Source organism: Heptranchias perlo, chromosome 8, assembly GCF_035084215.1.
Source record: "Heptranchias perlo isolate sHepPer1 chromosome 8, sHepPer1.hap1, whole genome shotgun sequence".
NCBI lineage: Eukaryota > Metazoa > Chordata > Chondrichthyes > Hexanchiformes > Hexanchidae > Heptranchias > Heptranchias perlo.
The window spans coordinates 88,156-111,076 of record NC_090332.1 but is presented as its reverse complement, the minus strand read 5'-3'; the positions used below and the strand labels follow the sequence as shown (position 1 = coordinate 111,076).

The 22,921-nt window shown below is 47.3% G+C and overlaps 2 protein-coding genes across 3 annotated transcripts in view; one reads left to right on the top strand and one right to left on the bottom strand.

Annotated features, from left to right (window-relative positions):
* The window catches only part of preb (prolactin regulatory element binding), a 55,375-nt gene extending 41,640 nt beyond the window's left edge, over positions 1-13,735 (top strand). For both annotated transcript variants that reach the window (XM_067988457.1, XM_067988456.1), the window contains exons 6-9: positions 5,465-5,638; positions 6,103-6,175; positions 8,246-8,405; positions 13,356-13,735. In XM_067988457.1, the coding sequence (XP_067844558.1) occupies positions 5,465-5,638; positions 6,103-6,175; positions 8,246-8,405; positions 13,356-13,450 (502 nt within the window). In that variant the 3' untranslated portion in view covers positions 13,451-13,735. The remainder of the gene's footprint in view (positions 1-5,464; positions 5,639-6,102; positions 6,176-8,245; positions 8,406-13,355) is intronic.
* A 4,374-nt stretch (positions 13,736-18,109) lies between these two features.
* Positions 18,110-22,921, bottom strand: part of LOC137324311 (EMILIN-1-A-like) — a 73,977-nt gene continuing 69,165 nt past the window's right edge. The window contains exons 5-8 of the mRNA XM_067988455.1: positions 20,878-20,982; positions 19,774-19,809; positions 19,161-19,295; positions 18,110-18,878 (exon numbers count right to left, since the gene is read on the bottom strand). Of these exons, the coding sequence (XP_067844556.1) occupies positions 18,556-18,878; positions 19,161-19,295; positions 19,774-19,809; positions 20,878-20,982 (599 nt within the window). The 3' untranslated portion in view covers positions 18,110-18,555. The remainder of the gene's footprint in view (positions 18,879-19,160; positions 19,296-19,773; positions 19,810-20,877; positions 20,983-22,921) is intronic.

Sequence of the window (22,921 nt, the reverse complement as noted above, 5' to 3'; positions counted from 1 at the left end):
TACCTCCACCTTTGATGCCCTTGTCCCCAGTAAAACCATTACACTCTCTCACCCTGGTACAGCCCTCATCTCCGCTCTCAAGTTCAAGGGACATTGACTTGAACGTTTATGGCGCACAACTGGTTTAGCCATTCATTGGTAGATCTGGCTGGATCACATCAAGCACTTTCGGGTACTGCTCTTCTCTGCCAAAACTGCTCACTATTCCAGGATCATCCTGGAATGCAAAGATAACCCCCGGCTTCTCTTCTCCACTACAAACCGTCTTCTTAAACCCCTCTCCCCTGGCCCCTCCAACCTCACCTCCAACAACATTTGTGAAGAGCTCATGGACTTTTGTTACTAAGACTGAGACCATCTGTTCATCTAGCCACGAACCTGTCTCTGCCTCTAATTTCTTTCCTCTCTCCCCTCCTGCCCTCTCCAAGCTCACCTTGTCCACAAGACCCACCTCCTGCTCTCTCGACCCTATTCCAACTAAACTGCTGACCACCAACTTCCCTTCCTGGCCCCATGTTAGTTGATACGTAAATGGTTCCCTCTCCTCAGGTACTGTCCCCCTCCCTTTCAAATCTGTCATCATCACCACCCTCAAGTCTTTGAACGTGTGTATGAACCGCTCCAATCAGGTTTCCATCCCTTGCCACAGCACTGAAATGGCCCTTATGAAAGTCACAAATGCCATCCTCTGTGACTGTGACAATGGTAAACTATCTCTCCTCATCCTTCTCGACCTGTCTGTAAACTTTGACATGGTTGACCACACTATCCTCCTCCAATGCCTTTCCTCCATCATCCAGTTGGGTGGGACTGTTCTCGCCTGGTTCCATTTTTATCAGTCTCGTCGTAGCCAGAGAATCATCTGCAATGGCTTCTCTTCCCTTTCCCCCACTGTTACCTCTGGAGTTCCCCAAGGATTTATCCTTGGCCCCCTCCTATTTCTCATCTACATGCTGCCCCTCGGTGACATCATCCGAAAATACGTAGTCAGGTTCCACAAGTACCTGACGAGACCCAGCTCTACCTCATCACCAAATCAGAGACCCCCTCCACTATCTCTGATTTGACACACTGCTTGTCTGACATCCAGTACTGGATGAGCAGAAATTTCTTCCAATTAAATATTGGGAAAACCGAAGGCATTGTCTTCAGTCCCCGCTACAAACTCCATTCCCTAGTCACTGGCTCCATCCCTCTCCCTGGCCACTGTCTGAGGCTGAACCAGACCAGTTGCAACCTTGGCATCCTTATTAACCCTGATCTGAGCTTCCGACCACATATCCGCTCCATCACCAAGATTGCCTACTTCCACCTCCATAACATCGCCTGTCTCCACCCCTGCCTCAGCCCATCTGCTGCTGAAACCCTAATGCTTTTGTTACCTCCAGACTTGATTATTCCAATGCTTTCCTGGCCGGCCTCCCATCTTCCACCCTCCATAAACTTGAGTTCATCCAAAACTCTGCTGCCCGTATACTAATTCACACCAAGTCCCGTTCACCCATCACCCCTGTGCTCGCTGACCTACGTTGGCTCCTGGTTCGGCAACGCCTCAATTTAAAAATTCACATCCTCATGTTCCAATCCCTCCATGGCCTCACCCCTCCCTATCTCTGTAACCTCCGAGAACTCTACGTTTCTCCGACTCTGGCCTCTTGTCCATCGCCCACTCACTTTGACCCTCCATTGGCGGCCTTCAGCGTCTAGGCCCTAAACTCTGGAATTCCCTCCCTAAATCTCTCCGCCTCTCTCTCCTCCTTTTAAACGCTCCCTAAACTCAACTCTTTGACCAAGCTTTTGGTCACCTGTCCGAATATCTCCTCCTTTGACTCAGTGTACATTTTTGATTGATAATCACTTCTGTGAAGCGCCATGGGACTGAGGATCCCATCCAACGTGTTGTGTGGCACTACCACCGTGCTAAATGGAATAGATTCAGAACAGATCTAGCAGCTCAAAACTGGGCATCCATGAGGTGCTGTGGGCCATCAGCAGCAGCAGAATTGTATTCCAGCACAATCTGTAACCTCATGGCCCGGCATATTCCTCACTCTACCATTACCAACAAGCCAGGGGATCAACCCTGGTTCAATGAGGAGTGTAGAAGAGCATGCCAGGAGCAGCACAGGCATACCTAAAAATGAGGTGCCAACCTGGTGAAGCTACAACTCAGGACTACGTGCATGCTAAACAGCGGAAGCAACATGCTACAGACAGCAAAGCGATTCCACAACCAACGGATCAGATCAAAGCTCTGCAGTCCTGCCACATCCAGTCGTGGATGGTGGTGGACAATTAAACAACTAACGGGAGGAGGAGGCTCTGTAAACATCCCCATCCTCAATGATGGCGGAGTCCAGCACATGAGTGCAAAAGACAGGGCTGAAGTGTTTGCAACCATCTTCAGCCAGAAGTGCCGAGTGGATGATCCATCTCGGCCTCCTCCCGATATCCCCACCATCACAGAAGTCAGTCTTCAGCCAATTCGATTCACTTCGTGATATCAAGAAACGGCTGAATGCACTGGATACAGCAAAGGCTATGGGCCCCCACAACATCCTGGCTGTAGTGCTGAAGACTTGTGCTCCAGAACTAGCTGCGCCTCTAGCCAAACTGTTCCAGTACAGCTACAACACTGGCATCTACCCGACAATGTGGAAAATTGCCCAGGTATGTCCTGTCCACAAAAAGCAGGACAAATCCAATCCGGCCAATTACTGCCCCATCAGTCTACACTCAATCATCAGCAAAGTGATGGAAGGTGTCATCGACAGTGCTATCAAGCGGCACTTACTCACCAATAACCTGCTCGCCGATGCTCAGTTTGGGTTCCGCCAGGACCACTTGGCTCCAGACCTCATTACAGCCTTGGTCCAAACATGGACAAAAAAGCTGAATTCCAGAGGTGAGGTGAGAGTGACTGGCCTTGACATCAAGTTAGCATTTGACCGAGTGTGGTACCAAGGAGCCTTAGTAAAATTGAAGTCAATGGGAATCAGGGGGCAAACTCTCCAGTGGCTGGAGTCATACCGAGCATAAAGGAAGATGGTAGTGGTTGTTGGAGGCCAATCGTCTCAGCCTCAGGACATTGCTGCAGGAGTTCGGTGAGGGCAGTGTCCTAGGCACAACCATCTTCAGCTGCTTCATCAATGACCTTCCCTCCATTACAAGGTCAGAAATGGGGATGTTCGCTGATGATTGCACAGTGTTCAGTTCCATTCGCAACCCCTCAAATAACGAGGCAGTCCAAGCCCGCATGCAGCAAGACCTGGACAACATCCACGCTTGGGCTCACAAGTGGCAAGTAACATTCGCGCCAGACAATGACCATCTCCAACAAGACAGAGTCTAACCACCTCCCCATGACATTCAATGGCATTACCATCGCCGAATCCCCCATCATCAACATCCTGGGGGTCGCCATTGACCAGAAACTTAACTGGACTAGCCACATTATTACTGTGGCTACAAGAGCAGGTCAGAGGCTGGGTGTTCTGCGGCGGGTGACTCACCTCCTGACTCCCCAAAGCCTTTCCACCATCTACAAGGCACAAGTCAGGTGTGTGATGGAATACTCTCCACTTGCCTGGATGAGTGCAGCTCCAACAACACTCAAGAAGCTCGACACCATCCAGGACAAAGCAGCCCGCTTGATTGGCACCCCACCCACCGCCCTAAACATTCACTCCCTTCACCACTGGCGCACCGTGGCTGCAGTGTGTACCATCCACAGGATGCACTGCAAGAACTCGCCAAGGCTTCTTCAACAGCACCTCCCAAACCCGCGACCTCTACCACCTAGAAGGACAAGGGCAGCAGGCACATGGGAACACCACCACCTGCACGTTCCCCTCCAAGTCAACACCATCCCGACTTGAAAATATATCGGCGTTCTTTCATCGTCGCTGGGTCAAAATCCTGGAACTCCCTTCCTAACAGCACTGTGGGAGAACCTTCACCACATGGACTGCAGCGGTTCAAGAAGGCGGCTCACCACCACCTTCTCAAGGACAATTAGAGATGGGCAATAAATGCCGGCCTCGCCAGCGACGCCCACATCCCATGAATAAATAAAAAAAATATAAATGCAAGTTGTTGATTGAGGGACGAGTATTGGCCAAGGGACGAGTATTGGCCAAGACACCAGGAGAATTCCCTGGTCCTCTTTGAATAGTGCCATGCGATCTTTAACACCTCATGCCATCCAAAAGACGGCACCTCTGACGATGCAGCACTCCCTCCGTGTCAGTTTGATAATAGGCTCGTCCTGGAGTAGGGCTTCAATCCAGAACCTTCTGATTAAGAGCTGGAAGTGCTACCCACTGAGCGCAGGTGACACTTTGATAAATCTAATGGTCTACGAGTATAAAGCATAAGGAGAAAAATGTAATATCTGTTTCCAGTAAATAATTGTAGAACATTTTCCCACCCAGCTGTGTCTCCTCCTCCCGTGTGACTGACTGATTATCTTTCTCTCGTGGAGTGCGATCAATTGATGTGCCCTGTCACAGTGTGTGATTACAGAGAAATACATACATAGAAGTTACAACACGGAAACAGGCCATTCGGCCCAACCAGTCTGTGTCGCCCTTTACCCTCCGCACGAGCAAATCGTTCGAATCACATTTACTCACCCTGTTCCCATATCCCTTCATCCCCCTTTCCTTCATCCCCCTATCCAGTTTAATCCTGAATGTTGATAGTTTCTACCTCAACCATTAACCCTGGAAGTGAATCCCACAGCCTCACAACTTTCTCCTGCTCTCTGTTCTAAATCTGTTATATTTAATCTTGTATCAATGGCCCCTCATTCTAGATCCTCAACGACTGGAAACAGTCTGCTTCTATCTACCCTGTCCCATCCTTTCCCAATTTTAAATACTGCTATCATTTTGATTGATTGGCCCGGTTCTCTTTCTCCACCCCCCCCCCCCCCCCCCCCGAGTGAATGATTGATTGGCCCGGTCACCCACCGAGTGAACGATTGGCCCGGTCACCCACCGAGTGAATGATTGATTGGCCCGGTCACCCCCCGAGTGAATGATTGATTGGCCCGGTCACCCCCCGAGTGAATGATTGATTGGCCCGGTCACCCCCCGAGTGAATGATTGATTGGCCCGGTCACCCCCCGAGTGAATGATTGATTGGCCCGGTCACCCCCCGAGTGAATGATTGATTGGCCCGGTCACCCCCCGAGTGAATGATTGATTGGTCCGGTCACCCCCCGAGTGAGTGAATGATTGGTCCGGTCACCCCCCCGAGTGAGTGAATGATTGGTCCGGTCGCCCCCCGAGTGAATGATTGGTCCGGTCGCCCCCCGAGTGAATGATTGATTGGCCGGTCGCCCCCCGAGTGAATGATTAATTGGCCGGTCGCCCCCCGAGTGAATGATTGATTGGCCTGGTTGCCCCTGATTGATTGATTGGCCTGGTCACAATTTGATGCTATGTTGCACCTGTTGCAGGTTTGGGACGGTTGAGGATATGAAGGGAGCTCTTCGACTCTATACAGTGCAGATTCCACACAAACGAGAACGCAAACCTCTCCTGTGTTACATCAGCAAATGGGATGGAAAGAACTTCCTGCCACTGCTCACCCAGGATTGTGGGAATGAGGTGATCTCCGCAATGTCAGTCAGGTACAGTTGCTTCATGTGGTGAGGAATACAGGTGTTGGGATGAGAAACGGGACAATTGGTTGTGTAAAGCTCAGAGTTTAGTGTCAGCAGGCCTGAGGGTGAAGAACGGTCAGTGCCTGACTGAAACCAGCTTTAATAAATAACCAGTTGTTTCCATCTCCACAAATTTGACCCCTCCCCAGTCACACTAACCCCTGGTACCACACTCGACCCCTCCCACAATCTGATACTGGTACAGACTCCTGTAGAGAGTCGGTGCCTATGGAGCCCGCACCCCAGTGAGAGTTGGTGCATTTTTGAAGTATGGGGGATCGGAGATAAATGGGAAGGTGTCCTTTCTCTGGAGTTGAGCGCTTCAAGTGCTGGTTCTCGTTATTTCTTCGACCTAGTATTTTAAATGTAGTCCACCTACTGATTGTAAGATTGTCTTTGCTTATAGATGCTGTTCTTTTCCTATCTTGCAGTGATTTGGGGACGTTTATTGGGCTTGGCACTGTGACTGGGTCTGTAGCTATCTACATAGCATTCTCACTCCAGGTAATATCACAATGTTCTCTCTGCCTTTCTGCTTGGTACTATCATTGTCTCTCTGTGTCCTGTGGGGGTCAGTCTCTGTCTGTCTCTATCTGGGACCTTTGTATGTGTGATGGGCAGTGTCCTCTACTCTGACCCGTTTTGTGTACATCACACAGAGATTGCAGGCTTCATGAGTTCTACCTGTGCCCGTGTGTATAGGTTGTGCCCAGTGAATAGAGACGGTACCAATCTGAAGATAAGTATGTACAGGGCCAGAGAAGGCCATTTCAGTCAATCAGGCAGCTCCAGAGTTGAAACACAGAATGCACAGCTCCAAATACACCAGCATGTTGCTGGGATGGGAAAATATCATTAAGACGAGAGACTTGATACTGGTCCACTGGAACAGAGAAGGCTAAGAGGAGATTTTATAATTATGAAGGATTTTGATGGAGTGAATATGAAAGACTATTTCCTCTGGTTAGAGAGTCAGTGATGAGGGGGTCATCATTTTAAATGATCAGTAAGAGAAGAAAGACCGTAAGAGAAGAAAGACCATAAGAGATCGGAGCAGGAGTAGGCCATTTAATGAGATCATGGCGATTCTGATTTTTACCACAACTCCACTTTCCTGCCTTTTCCCCATATCCTTTGACTCCCTTGCTGATCAAAAATTTGTCCAACTCAGCCTTGAATGTATTCAGTGACACAGCCTCCACAGCTTTTTGGGGTAAAGAATTCCAAAGATTCACGACCCTCTGGGAGAAGAAATTCCTCTTTATTTCCGTCTTAAACAGGCGACCCCTTATTCTGAGACTATGCCCCCTAGTTTTAGATTCCCCCATGAGGGGTAACATCCTCTCAGCATCTACCCTATCGAGTCCCCTCAGAATCTTGTATGTTTCAATAAGATCTCCTCTCATTCTTCTAAACTCCAATGAGTATAGACCCAACCTGTTCAATCTTTCCTCATAAGACAACCCTTCCATACCCGGAATCAACCTAGTGAACCTTCTTTGAACTGCCTACAATGCAAGTATATCCTTCCTTAAATAGGGGTACCAGAACTGTACGCAGTATTCCAGGTGTGGTCTCACCAGCACCCTTTACAGTTGTAGCATGACTTCCCTGCTTTTATACTCCAGCCCCCTGGAAATAAAGGCCAATATTCCATTTGCCTTCCAGATTACCTGCTGCACCTGTATGTTGACTTTTTGTGTTTCACGTACAAGGACACCCAGATCCCTCTGTACCGCAGAGGTTAGGAGAAATTCTTTTACACAGTGGGTTGTTGTAGCTTGGAATGCATTGCAGTGAGTGGTTGAGACAAAGACCACTGCATTTATTAAAGGAAAATTGGACCAATATTCAAAGCAGAGGAAATGTTATGCTTTGAGTCTTTTCTAAATTTCTTCCCTAGATTCCATACACAGGATGCTGAGTCACTGAATATATTCAAGGCTGAGATGGATAGAATTTTGGACTCTAGGGAAGTCGAGGGATATGGGGATCGGGCTGGAAAGTGGAGTTGAGGTCAAAGATCAGCCATGATCTGATTGAATGGCAGAGCAGTCTTGAGTGGCCGTATGGCCTACTCCTGCTCCTGTTTCTTATGTTTTTATGTTGAGAAGGCTGTTTGTTTAAAAAAGCATATGGGATCCTTGACTTTATTAATAGAGGCATAGGGTACAAAAGCATGAAAGTTAAGCTAAACCCTTATAAAAGACTGGTGAGGCCCCAGATTGAGTATTGTGTTCAATTCTGGGCACCACACTTTAGGAAGGATGTCAAGGCCTTAGAGAGGGTGCAGAAGAGATTTACCAGGAATGAGGGACTTCTGTTATGTGGAGAGACTGGAGAAGTTGGGATTGTTCTTTTTAGAGCAGAGAAGGTTAAGGAGAGATTTAATAGAGGTGTTCAAAATCATGAACGGTTTTGATAGAGTAAATAAGGAGAAACTGTTTCCAGTGGCAAAATGGTTGGTAACCAGAGGACACAGATTCAAGGTGATTGGCAAAAGAGCCAGTTAAGAGATGAGCCAGGAAATAAAACCAGAATTGATGTGCTTCTTCTTGTCTTCCCCGAACACAGCAAGTTTACTACGTGAAGGAGACACACGGGATTGTGGTGACGGATTTGGCATTTCTGCCTGATGTGGGTCCAGCAAGGGAGGTGACTGGAGGCAATGAGGCAGCGTTACTGAGTGTGGCAGTGGACAGTCGGTGTAAACTCCATCTGGTGCCAAATAGACGTAAGTCCGAGATTTATTACCAGTCCAGTTCTCTCTCCTCTACTAGGCACTGGCTCTCACCAGTACCAGTCCTCTGCTGTCTTACTTAAGTTGTAAACAATTTTACAACACCAAGTTATAGTCCAGCAATTTTATTTTAAATTCACAAGCTTTCGGAGGCTACCTCCTTCGTCAGGTGACGAAGGAGGTAGCCTCCGAAAGCTTGTGAATTTAAAATAAAATTGCTGGACTATAACTTGGTGTTGTAAAATTGTTTACAATTGTCAACCCCAGTCCATCACCGGCATCTCCACATCATTACTTAAGTTGGCAATTTACACAAGTTCAGAAAGCAAGTGTTGGCATGATATTCAACCATTGGGGGATGATCACAATGGAGGCTACTCCTGCCTTCTCAGTGTTCACACTTGCGACTGGGTTGTGATCAGGAAACTGAACCCTTGCTAGTTCCTCCCACTTGCAAACCCCAACACCCAGTCCTATTGCTCTGCGGTCAGTTATACCACCATGCCTGAGGTGGTTGACATCAGCGATCTAACCTAGAACACTACGTTGTGGAACCAACCGGGAACAGGCCATTTTAGATCGTCTCTTGTGTAATGAGACAGGATTAATTAGTAATCTCATTGTAAGGGATCCTCTGGGGAAGAGTGATCATAACATGATAGAATTTCATATTTAGTTCAAGCGTAACGTACTTAAGTCCGAAACTAGAGTCTTTAAACTTTAAAAAAAGCCAATTACATAGGTATGAGGGGCGAGTTGGCTACGGTTGATTGGGAAACTAGATTAAAGGATATGATGGTAGATAAGCAATGGTGGATATTTAAAGAAACGTTTCACAATTCTCAACCATTATACATTCCATTGAGGAATAAAAACCCCACTGGTAAAGTGGTCCATCCATGACTAACTAAAGAAGTCAAGGATAGTATTAGATTAAAAGAAGAGGCTTATAATGTTGCCAAGATGAGTAGTAAGCCTGAGGATTAAGAGCTTTAGAAGCCAGCAAAGGATGACCAAAAAATTAATAGAGGGAGAAAATAGAATATGAGAGTAAACTAGCAAGAAATATAAAAAAAGATTGTAAGAGCGCCTACAAGTATGTGAAAAGGAAGAGATTAACGAAAGTAAACGTGGGTCCCTTTGAAGCTGAGACAGGAAAAATTATAATGGGGAATAAGGAAATGGCAGAGATGTTAAACAAATATTTTGTATCTGTCTTCACAGTAGAAGACACAAAAACATACCAGAAATAGTGGGGAACCAAGAGTCTAATGAGAGTGAGGAACTTAAAGTAATTAAGATTAGTTTTTAAAAAATTGCTGGAGAAATTATTGGGACTAAAAGCCGACAAATCCCCTGGGCCTGATGGCCTACGTTCTAGGGTTCTAAAAGAGGTGGCTGTAGAGATAGTGGATGCATTGGTTGTGATCTTCCAAAATTCTCTAGATTCTAGAACGGTGCCAATGGATTGGAAGGTAGCAAATGTAACACCGCCATTCGAGAAAGGAGGGAGAGAGAAAACAGGGAACTACAGGCCAGTTAGCCTGACATCAGTCGTCAGGAAAATGCTGGAATCTATTATTAAGGATGTGGTAACGCAGCACTTAGAAAATCATATGATTAGGCAGAGTCAGTGGTTTTATGAAAAGGAAATCCTGTTTGACAAATCTACTGGAGTTTTTTGAGGATGTAACTCGCAGGGTAGATAAAGTGGAACCAGTGGATGTAATATATTTGGATTTTCAAAAGGCATTCGATAAGATGCTGCACGAAAGGTTGTTACATAAGTTAAGGGCTCGTGGGGTTGGGGGTAATATATTTGCATGGATAGAGGATTGGTTAATGGACCGAAAACAGGGAGTAGAAACAAATGGGTCATTTTCAGGTTGACAGGCTGTAACCAGTGGGGTGCCGCAAGGATCAGTGCTTGGGCCTCAGCTATTTACAATCTATATTAATGACTGAGATGAAGAAAACGAGTGTAATGTATCCAAGTTTGCTGACGATACAAAGCTAGGTGGGAAAGTAAGCTGTGAGGAGGACACAAAGAGTCTGCAAAGGGATATAAACAGGTTAAGTGATTGGGCAAGAAGGTGGCAGATGGAGAATAATGTGGGGAAATGTGAGGTTATTCACTTTGGTAGGAAGAATAGAAAAGCAGAATATTTTTTAAATGATGAAAAACTATTAAATGTCGATGTTCAGAAGGATTTGGGTGTCCTTGTACACAAAACACAGAAAATTAACATTGATTTCAACAGGGCTGGGACCAATATCATCGCGGGGAGATTTGCTGGTGCTGTTGGGGAGGGTTTAAACTAGCTTGAATCTAGGGGGATGGGAACCTGATCGTAGATTCAGAAGGGAGAGAAGCAGAGCTGGAAGTGGAAGGCAGAAAATTAGTAAGTGAGTTTGGAAGGCAGAGGAAACAAAGGTTAGAAAATAGACAACAAAAGAGTTTGGCAGTGCTCAATGGTATTTACCTCAATGCAAGGAGTGTAGTGAATAAGGCGGATGAACTGAGGGCACAGATAGATGTGCAGAAGTTTGGTATCTTAGCTATTTTTGAAACATGGCTTAAAGAAGGGCAGGAATGGCAGCTCAACACTCCTGGTTACAGGGTTTTGAGACGAGATAAAAAGGGGGGATAAAAAAGGAGGGGGGGTGGCAATATTGGTTAAAGAAACAATTACGGCCGTGAGGAGGGATGATACGTTAGAAGGATCATCAAATGAGGCCATATGGGTCGAGCTAAAGAACAAAAAAGGGGCAATCACACTGCTGGGAGTGTACTATAGGCCCCCAAACAGTCAGAGGGAGATAGGAGAGCAAATATATAGGCAAATTTCTGAGAAGTGCAAAAACAATAGAGCAGTAATAGGGGATTTCAACTACCCAAATATTAACTGGGATAGAATTAGTGTAAACGGTATAGAGGGCCCAGAATTCTTGAAATACATTCAGGAGAACTTTTTTAGCCAACACATAGCCAGCTCAATGAGAGGGGGCAGTTGTGAACTTAGTTTTAGGGAATGAAGCTGGGCAGGACAAACCTCAGTGATAGGCAGATTATTGGAAACAATTCTGAGGGACAGTATTAAATCATCATTTAGAAAGGCACAGATTAATCATTGACTCAGCATGAATTTGTTAAGGAAAGGTTGTGTCTGACTAACTTGATTGAATTTTTTGAGGAGGTAACAAGGAGGGTCGATGAGAGTAGCGCGTTGGATGTAGTCTATGGGGATTTTAGCAAGGCTTTTGACAAGGTCGCACATGGCAGACTGGTCAGGAAAGGAAAAGCCCATGGGATCCAAGGGAAAGTGGGAAGTTGGATCCAAAATTGGCAGTGTAGAGCGAGTGAGGGACCTTGGAGTGCATGTCCACAGATCCCTGAGGGTAGCCAGACAGGTAGATAAGGTGGTTAAGAAGGCATATGGAATACTTTCCTTTATTAGCTGAGGCATCGAATATAAAAGCAGGGATGTTATGCTGGAACCGTACAAAACACTAGTTAGGCCACAGCTTGAGTACTGCATACAGTTCTGGTCACCACATTACAGGAAATATGTGATTGCACAAGAGAGGATACAGAGGAGATTTACGAGGATGTTGCCAGGACTGGAGAATTTTAGCTATGAGGAAAGATTGGATAGGCTGGGGTTATTTTTTTTTGGAACAGATGAGGCTGAGGGAAGATTTAATTGAGGTGTATAAAATTATAAAGGGCCCTAGATAGAGTGGATAGGAAGGACCTATTTCCCTTGGCGGAGAGGTCAATAACCAGAGGGTATAGATTTAAAGTAATTGGTAGAAGGATTAGAGGGGAGCTGAGGAGAAAATTTTTCACCCAGAGGGTGGTGGGGGTCTGGAACTCACTGCCTGAGAGGGTGGTAGAGGCTGAAACCCTCACTCATTTAAAAAGTACCTGGATGTGCATTTGACATGCCGTAACCTACAGGGCTACGTAGGAAAGTGGGATTAGGCTGGATAATTCCTTTTCGGCTGGCACAGACACGATAGGCTGAATGGCCTCCTTCTGTGCTGTAAATTTCCATGATTCTAGGTACAGCAAGCAATTAGGAAGGCAAATGGTATGTTGGCCTTTATTGCAAGGGAGTTGCAGTTCAAGAGTAAGGAAGTCTTGCTGCAATTGTACAGGGCTTTGGTGAGACCACACCTGGAGTACTGTGTACAGTTTTGGTCTCTTTATCTCAGGAAGGATATACTTGCCTTAGAGGCGGTGCAACGAAGGTTCACTGGATTGATTCCTGGGATGAGCGGGTTGTCCTATGAGGAGAGGTTGAGTAGACTGGGCCTAAACTCCCTGGAGTTTAGAAGAATGAGAGATGATCTCACTGAAACATATAAGGTTCTGAGAGGGCTTGACAGGGTAGATGCTGAGAGGTTGTTTCCCCTGGCTGGAGAATCTAGAACTAGGGGGCATAGTCTCAGGATAAGGGGTCGGACTTTTAGGACTGAGATGAGGAGGAATTTCTTCACTCAGAGGGTGAATTTTCGGAATTCTCTACCCCAGGGGGCTGTGGATGCTCAGTCATTGAGTATATTCAAGATTGAGATCGATAGATTTTTGGACTAGGGAATTAGGGGTTACGGGGAGCGGGCAGGAAATTGGACATGAATTTAGATTTGAGGTTAGGATCAGATCAGCCATGATCTTATTGAATGGCGGAGCAGGCTCGAGGGGCCGAATGGCCTACTCTTGCTCCTATTTCTTATGATCTTATGGGACCCTTCCCGCTCCGTGGGGCTGCGTCCCACACCTCTAGCGGGCGCTGTCCCACGCCTCTGGCAGGCGCATTTCTCTAGTGAAGAGACAGGTGATGGTGTATGTATTTTTAATATGTTCACAGTAGCACACAGGTTGAAGTTTTGTCAGTATGGTCCTGGGTTGGATGAATAACAGCATTGTTTGTTTTGCAGAAATTTTCCCGATCTGGGTGGTCTTGCTGCTGTGTGGACTAATGATCGTGCTTACAATCCTCCTTTTGCAGCATCTGTTTCCCGGACTGTTGTAAGCGCCCTTTCTCGGGATGATGCTGCAACAATTTACACATGATCTGAGTAAAAACTGGGCTGAAGGCAATCCTCAAGCAAGCAGCCCCCTATTGTGAGCTCTTCCACACTCCTCGCTCGAAATGAAGTGTCCATGAAATAGTATAACCTCGGTTATTACCTAGTGACCACTGACGAGAGCCGCACCTCACACTGTGAAAAGCACCACATCTGGGGTGAAGCGTCTGTTCATACCAGCTCCCAGACTGGCAGTAAATTGGAGATGCTTTTTCCTACCAATAACTACTCTTCTGACTGAATTGCCTCTGATTTCATTCATCCCTCTATCACACGATCCCGGCCTCTGATTTCATTCATCCCTCTATCACACGATCCCGGCCTCTGATTTCATTCATCCCTCTATCACACGATCCCGGCCGTGCAGTGCATACAAGTCGGATCACTTTTTCACTTCAATGTGTGTTACGCCCCCGCCTGTAACCACCCAGCCATTCCACCCCCACCCCTCGACACACATCGAGCTTCACCAATCACACATTCTCATCTCTCCCAAAAATACAAGCCCCACCCTTCACACAGCTCCACCTCTCCACGCTGATGTGAGGAGGGTGGGGGCCACTGGGGGACTGATGTGAGGAGGGTGGGGGCCACTGGGGGACAGATGTGAGGAGGGTGGGGGCCACTGGGGGACAGATGTGAGGAGGGTGGGGGCCACTGGGGGACAGATGTGAGGAGGGTGAGGGCCACTGGGGGACAGATGTGAGGAGGGTGGGGGCCACTCGGGGACAGATGGGAGGGGGGTCACTGGGGGACAGATGTGAGGGGGAGGGGGGGCCACTGGGGGACAGATGTGAGGGGGAGGGGGGCCACTGGGGGACAGATGTGAGGAGGAGGGGGGGCCACTGGGGGACAGATGTGAGGAGGAGGGGGGGCCACTGGGGGACAGATGTGAGGAGGAGGGGGGGCCACTGGGGGACAGATGTGAGGAGGAGGGGGGGCCACTGGGGGACAGATGTGAGGAGGAGGGGGGGCCACTGGGGGACAGATGTGAGGAGGAGGGGGGCCACTGGCGGACAGATGTGAGGAGGAGGGGGGGCCACTGGGGGACAGATGTGAGGGGTCACTCGGGTGGAGGTAAGCTGTCATTGGGGGGGCAGATGTGAGGGGGTGGTCACTAGGGCAGATGTTCATGCATAATCCACATCTGGAAACTCACTACCTTTGATTCCTCCAGGCTCTCGGGCTCTTCGTATTTTATGAAGTGTGCTCATCACTATCTGTGATTAACAGGCTCCTATTCCTCAACGTACAGTTCAGGGACAAACCTCTGCAAAATGATTGTTTAAATAATATTCTTTAAAATGTAAGTGTTCATTGTAGAGTTGATAATGAGTCAACATTGGTGTGTTAATGTCTGTCTCACACTGAAGGGCCTGTCATGAAAGTACTATTGATTGATTGATGTCTGGGTGGGACAGTGGGTCAGACTGTCCTTTACCTCAAGGACCCAGCTTGGGCACCAGGGATGAGTGGCTCCTTGCTCTGATGGGATTTAAATCTCCTGTCTGCTGGCTGTGAAGGGGCAGTATCAAACTGGCAGTGTAGAGGGAGCTTTACTCTGTATCTAACCTGTGCTGTACCTGCCCTGGGAGTGTTTGATGGGACAGTGTAGAGGGAGCTTTACTCTGTTTTTACCTCGAGTCGGGAATGCATGATGCTGGCACTGGGTGCCTGAAATAGAAAGTGTTCCATTCTCCAGCATTTACATCCCCCAGTTTCAGTACAAAATTCACAAAAACAAGCTTAAAAATGTTACTTGTTTTATAATTTCCTGGAGTTTGAGGTGCGACTTTTTAAACAAAATGATGTAAATTTGAAGCAGAGCAGATAAGGAATATGTGTGTGAGACTTAATTATTCCTGGGCATTGTTACTCACTGATCCTCCCACAGACGTTCCCCTCCCCTCAGCGCCCACTCACTCATACCATCAGCGTGCAATCTTTTTTTCTGGGTGGGGGCTTCCAATGGTCCGGCAAGACCTTTATTTTAAAATTCTCATCCTCATGTTCAAATCCCTTATGGCCTTGCCCCTCCCTATGTCTCTAACCTCCTACAACCCTCCGAGATCTCTGCGCTCCTCCAATTCTGGCGTCGTCTTCTGCATCCCCAATTTTAATCGCTCCACCATTGGCTGCCATGTCTTCAGCTGCCTAGACCCTAAGCTCTGGAATTCCCTCCCTAAACCTCTTTGTCTCTGTCTTCCTTTAAGACGCTCCTTAAAACCAAGCTTTTGGTCATCTGTCCTAATATCCCCTTCTTGGGTTTGGTGTTGGTTTAGTTTATCCTTCTATAATATGGAGACCAGAACTGTGTGCAGTACTCAAAGTGTGGTCTAACCAAAATGCTATACAAGTTAAACATAACTTCTCTGCTTTTCAATTCTATCCCTCTAGAAATGAACCCCAGTGCTTGGTTTGCCTTTTTTATGGCCTCAATAACCTGGTCGCTACCTTTAGTAATTTGTGTATCTGTACCCCATGATCCCTTTGCTCCTCTATCCCATTTAGACTCTTATTATCCAAGCAGTATGTGGCCTCCTTATTCTTCCTACCAAAATACACCACCTCACACTTATCTATATTGAAATTCATTTGCCAATTACACTCCCATTCTGCAAGTTTATTATTGTCCTCTTGCATTTGACACATTCTTTCTTTGTATTAACTGCACCCCTCAATTTGGCACAGCATGGAAGGAGGCCACTCGACCCATCAAGTCCACGCCGGCTCTATGCAAGAGCATTCCAGTCCCTCGCCCTTTCCCTGTAGCCCTGCAAATGTTTTCCTTTCAAGTACTTATCCAGTTCCCTTTTTTGAAGGCCACAGCTAAATCTGCCTCCACCACCCCCTCGGGCAGTGTATTCTAGATCCTAACCACTCGCTGTGTAAAAAGGTTTTTCCTCGTGTCACCTTTGGTTCTTTTGCCAATCACTTTAAATCTGTGTCCTCTGGTTCTTGACCCTTCCACCAATGGGAACAGTTTCTCTCTGTCTAGACCCGTCATGATTTTGAATACCTCTATCAAATCTCCTCTCAACTTTCTGTTCCCAGGAGAACAACCCCAGCTTCTCCAGTCTGTCCATGTAACTAAAGTCCCTTATCCCTGGAATCATTCTAGTAAATCTCTTCTGCACCTCTCCACGGCCTTCACATCTTTCCTGAAGTGCGGTGCCCAGAACCGGACACAATACTCCAGTTGTGGCCGAAGCAGTGTTTTATAAAGGTTCATCATGACTTCATACTTTTGTACTCTATCCCTCTATTTATAAAGCTCAGGATCCCGTATGCTTTTCTAACCACTTTCTCAACCTGCCCTGCCACCTTCAACGATTTGTGTACATATACCCCCAGATCTCTCAGTTCCTGTACCTCTTTTAGAATTGTTCATCAAAGACCTCAGTCAAGTTAGTCAAACATGATTTTCCTTTAACAAATCCGTGCTGACTTTCATTTATTAGCCCACACTTTTCCAAGTGCCAATTAATTTTGTCCTGGATTATCGTTTCTAAAAGTTTCCCCACCACCGAGGTTAAACTAACTGGCCTGTAGTTGCTGGGTTTATCCTTGCACCCTTTTTTGAACAAGGGTGTAACATTTGCAATTCTCCATTCTGCTTCATTTCCCATTACTAGATCCAGCGGGGACTCCTCTCTTGGGTTTCTCACATACTGGGTAAGAAAGGAGTCCTGAACACACTGTAAAAACTCCATTCCTGTTTCCCCTTTCCCTACCTCTTCTTGCCAGTTTATTTGGGGGTAGTTGAAATCTCCCATGATTATTACTTGATGCTTTTTACTCATTTCATAGGTTTGTCTACATATTTCATCCTCCACTTCCCTTCCACTATTAGGTGTCCCGTAGAATATCCCTATTAACGTGATCGATCCCTTCTTACCCTTTGTCTCAATCCATATGGATTCTGATTCTATCTTAATGTTATTTGTCCCTTTTTTTTCTATTGCCTTTATGTTGTCCCTAATTAGTACAGCTACCCCACCCCCCTCCTTCCCTGTCCTTTCTAAATACATTATATCCTGCAATGTTTAACTGCCAGTCCTGTTCTTTATGTAGCCGTGTTTGTTATTCCTACCACATCTGGCTCCTTGCTATGAATTATTGCCTCCAGTTCCCCTGTTTTGTTTCAGATACTGTGCTTATTACTGTACAGGCAATTTAATTTGTTTTTAATAACTGTTCCCCTCACTTTATTTTTAAGTCATTTTGTACTTGTTCTATAACTGTAATTGTTCCCTTACTGTTTGTTACCCTTTTTCCTTGGTCTGACCTTTACTCTCATTTCCTATTTCTTCAGACTTACATTCTCTTCCCCAGATCCCTCCCCCTGTTTTACTAGTTTAAAGTCCCATTGACAGTCCCACGTATCCTTTCCACTAGGACCCTGGTCCTATTCCCGTTCAGATGCAGCCCGTCCCAGTGGTACAGCTCCTTCCTGTCCCAGTACTGATGCCAGTGTCCCAGGAAATGAAACCCTCTCCACCTTCCCGCATCATTCTTTCATTGGCTGAAGACTCCCGGGGGGGTGGATCAGTAGAGGCTGAGCACGTAACACGGGGTGAATAAAATGAGACAATCCCAGCATCAACCAAAGAGTGAGCTTTTTATTTATAACCAATCACCTGTGAGCTGCTGCTGATACAAGAGATTGAGTTCCATGTGACTGATCACAAACACGAGACAGCGACCAACCCGAGCGAGGTGGTTCACGACCAGGAGCCCGGGGCCTTCCCCTCCCGCATTCGGGGGTCGGCTCAGGGATGGTCGCAGTCAGCATGTTTACCAAATTCCCTCTCCCACAGCATCAGGCGGTGTCAGTGATTTCTACAAACCCTGCTTTATATTAGAGTTCAGCAGCAGTGTGGCAACCCGGGGTGGAGATCGACTCTCTATCTCGATCCCGGTGTGGAGAGGGGTTCTCGATCCCGGTGTGGAGAGGGGCTCTCGATCCCGGTGTGGAGAGGGGCTCCTAATATATTACTGTTTAAATACACCCCCCCAGCACAGTGTGGTCACCAGGGAGACCATTCCATCAAATGTCCTCGTACAGAAGAACCCCATTAAAGACGGTCAGGGGTTCGTCAGAGTTTGCCAGTTTGCCCGTCACCAGGTCGATGCAGACAGTGTCCCCTTGTCTGAGTGGTAAGATGATGTTGAAGATTCCCAGGGATCCAGACACGGGCTGGGCCCCCATCACCGGCCTGTTTTCCAGACCCTCGGGTTGGAAACCCCCTGAGTCGATTCTCGCCAGCCCTGTGTTGGACTTTGCGAGTACAGCTTCGATTCGCTGGTTGCGATGTCCGGTCAGAATAGCACTGATTAAGTATCGGCCGTCGTACGGGACGGTGAATAAACCTGAAGACAATGAGAGAGGAGGGTCGGAAGGTTAGACTACGAGAGAGGAGGGTCGGAAGGTTGGACTACGAGAGAGGAGGGTCGCAAGGTTAGACTACGAGAGGAAGGTTGGACTACGAGAGAGGAGGGTCGCAAGGTTAGACTACGAGAGAGGAGGGTCGCAAGGTTAGACTACGAGAGAGGAGGGTCGCAAGGTTAGACTACGAGAGAGGAGGGTCGCAAGGTTAGACATCAGGAGCTGCAATCCAGGTGAGGACAGGGAACCTGTGCAGTTTGCCTTGCCTGTGCTCGCATCATAATGGCCTCCTTCGTTCACCAGCACCTTATCGAACAGGATGGTCCCTGGATTGAGCTGAGGGGCAGTGAGGGCTGCAGAGAATGAAACCCGTTCAACGAAGGCGTCTTGACCCGGAGGACCTGAGAGAGAATCGATCAGTGTCAGAAATCGGACCACATGGAGCAACAGATCCCACACACCCCCACTCTTAGAATAAAAGGCACCATGTAAAGCCCAGAACCCCCTCCCCTGCCCAGGAACCATGACCCCCGGATCAGAGGGAGAAACACGGGAGCAGAGCACGGAATCTGATAGGGTCTGACCAAGTATCGCATTTAGGACTGAGCTACATCTATAAATAAATTTAAAACAGAAATCGACAGTTTCCTAGAAGTAAAGGGAATTAGGGGTTACGGGGAGCGGGCAGGAAATTGGACATGAATTTAAATTTGGGGTTAGGATCAGATCAGCCATGATCTTATTGAATGGCGGAGCAGGCTCGAGGGGCCGATTGGCCTGCTCCTATTTCTTATGTTCTGTGCTGAGCTGCTGCTCGAATTCTGTGTGGGACGGTGAGAGAGATAGAAATAAGCAGTTAAATGTAAAAATTTCACTCACCTGCTTCTCCTTGTAATCCTACGGAACCAGCAAGACCTAGAAAGAAAAGAAAAAAATATGAAGGCTGAAATCTGCAAACAGCACTCCTGCCATTCTCTCCAAAGGACTTGTCCAGCCACTTAGTCTTTCCACAGTTATCGCTTTATTTCAGTTCAATAAAAGCAGATTCAATAGTAATGTACAAAAGGGAATTGGATAAATACTTGAAGGGAAAACATTTACAAGGCTATGGGGAAAGAGCAGCGGAATGGAACCAATTGGATAGCTCTTTCAAAGAGCCGGTACAGGCACGAAGAGCCGAATGGCCTCCTCCTGTACTGTGCCTACTATGAAAAGGTCCTGGGACTACACACGGTGCGGGGCTCCCTGAACCTCTCTCTTATATTTATTCTTGGGACACATTGCCCATCCCCACTGTCACCTTCCCGGCTATGGATCTTGTCCAGGTCTTGCTGCATGTATTGCTTAATTATCTGAGGAATTGTGAATGGAGCTTAAAAACTGCAATCATCAGCGAACAGCCCCATTTCTGACCTTATGATGGAGGGAAGGTCAGTGATGAAGCAGCTGAAGATGGCTAGGCCTAGGACACTGCCCTGAGGAACACCTGCAGTGATGTCATGGGGCTGAAATAATTGGCCTCCAACAATCAGAACCATCTTCCTTTGTGCCAGGTATCTGGAGAGTTTTCCCCCTGATTCCCATTGACTTCAATTTTACTCTGGCTCCTTGGTGCCGCACTCGGTCAAATGCTGCCTTGATGTCAAGGGCAGTCACTCTCACCTCACCTCTGGAATTCAGCTCTTTTGTCCATGTTCGGACCAAGGCTATAATGAAGTCTGGAGCCGAGTGGTCCTGGCGGAACCCAAACTGAGCATCGGTGAGCAGGTTATTGGTGAGTAAGTGTCACTTGACAGCACTGTAAACGATTCCTTCCATCACTTTGGTACCTGGGAGGAGGTTAAGAGGCTGGTTATTTCACAGTGGGTCTGTCTTGCCGGTGAGACGAGACATACCCAGGGATGGTGATGGAGGAATCTGTCAATGGGGGGAGGGGGAGAAAACAATGAATTAGAAAAACACTGTAGGCCACAGTGGGTAAACCCTTACCTGGAAGGCCGACGGGTCCTTGAGGCCCCAGTGGTCCTGGAGGTCCAGGCAGGCCGGGGGGTCCATGAGGCCCCAGTGGTCCTGGGGGTCCAGGTGTGCCTGGCGGACCTTCAATTCCTGGAGAAGACAAGAATACAATGAAGAAGCAGATTTAGACACTCGGCCCTTGAAGTCGTCATTGAGACAAGGAGATAAACCAACCTGCTGCTCTCAATAACGCCTGTTACCCAAAGGCCATCCGAGCAACGCTTCACCCGTTATCCCAATAATGCCTGTTATTAGGGTACGTCTCTGAGAAAGCTCAGCTTCTCCCCTGACTTTCAATGGCACCACCATCACCCAGTCTCTCCACCGGCCCGACGAGGAAGGAGGCATTGCTGGATCTGGTTCTGGGGAATGAGGTGGGCCAAGTGGAGCAAGTGTTAGTGGGGGAACATTTAGGGAACAGCGATCATAGAATCATAAGGTTTAGATTAGCTTTGTAAAAGGAGAAGGAGCTATCTATAGTAAAAAGTACACAATTAGAGGAGGGCCAATTTCAGTGGGATGAGAGTGGATCTGGCCCGGGTAATTTGGAATCAAAGATTGGCAGGCAAAACTGTAATTGAACAGTGGGCGGCCTTTAAAGAGGAGATGGTTCGGGTATAGTTTAGGTACATTCCCACGAGGGAGAAAGGTAGGGCAACTAAAGCTAGAGCTCCCTGGATGGTGAAAGAGATAGAGAGTAAGATGAAGCAGAAAAAAGGGGATGTATGACACATGTCAGGTTGATAATACAAATGAGAACCAGGCTGAATAAAGAAAGTTTAGAGGGGAAGTGAAAAAGGAAGAGGCAGCTAACATAAAAGGGAATCCAAAAGTCTTCTATAGGCATATAAACAGTAAGCGGGTAGTAAGAGGAGGGGTGGGACTGATTAGGGACCAAAAAGAAGATCTACTCATGGAGGCAGAGGGCATGGCTGAGGTAGTAAATGAGTACTTTGCATCTGTCTTTACCAAAGAAGAAGATGCTGCCAAAGTCACAGTAAAAGAAGAGGTAGTTGAGATACTGGATGGGCTAAAAATTGATGAAGAGGAGGTATCAGAAAGGCTAGCTGTACTAAAGTAGATAAGTCACCCAGTCCAACGGGATGCATCGTAGGTTGCTGAGGGAAGTGAGGGTGGAAATTGTGGAGGTACTGGCCATAATCTTCCAAACATCCTTAGATACGGGGGTGGTGCCAGAGGACTGGAGAATTGCAAGTATTACACCCTTGTTCAAAAAAGGGTGTAAGGATAAACCCAGCAAGTACAGGCCAATCAGTTTAACCTCGGTGGTAGAACCTAGAAAAGATACAGCACAGAAGGGGGCCATTCAGCCCATCGTGTCCGCACCGGTTTGAAGAACAACCAGGTGCCCATTCTAATCCCATCTTCCAGCACCCGGTCCGTAGCCCTGCAGCTTACAGCACTTTAGGTGCAGGTCCAGGTACTTTTTTAAAAGTCGAGGGTCCCTGCCTCGACCATCAATTTGGGCAGCGAATTCCATACACCCACCACCCTCTGGGTAAAAAAGTTTTTCCTCATGTCCCCTCTAATCCGTCCACCAATCAGCTTAAATCTATGTCCTCTAGTTCTTGAACTCTCCACTAGGGGAAACAGGTATTTCCTGTCTATCTGGGCCCCTCATAATTTTGTACACCTCAATCAAGTCCCCCCTCAGCCTCCTCTGCTCCAAGGAAAACAACCCCAGCCTATCCAATCTCTCCTCGTAGCTGCAATTTTCAAGCCCTGGGAAACATTCTTGTAAATCTTCTCTGCACTCTCTCCAGAGCAGTTACGTCCTTCTTGTAATGTGGTGACCAGAACTGCACACAATACTCTAGCTGTGGCCTTACCAGCGTTTTATACAGTTCCATCATAACATCCCTGTTTTTGTATTCTATACCTCGGCTAATAACGGAGAGCATTCCGTATGCCTACTTCACAACCTTATCTACCTGTACTGCCACCTTCAGGGACCTGTGCACATGCATTCCAAGGTCTCTCACTTCCTCTA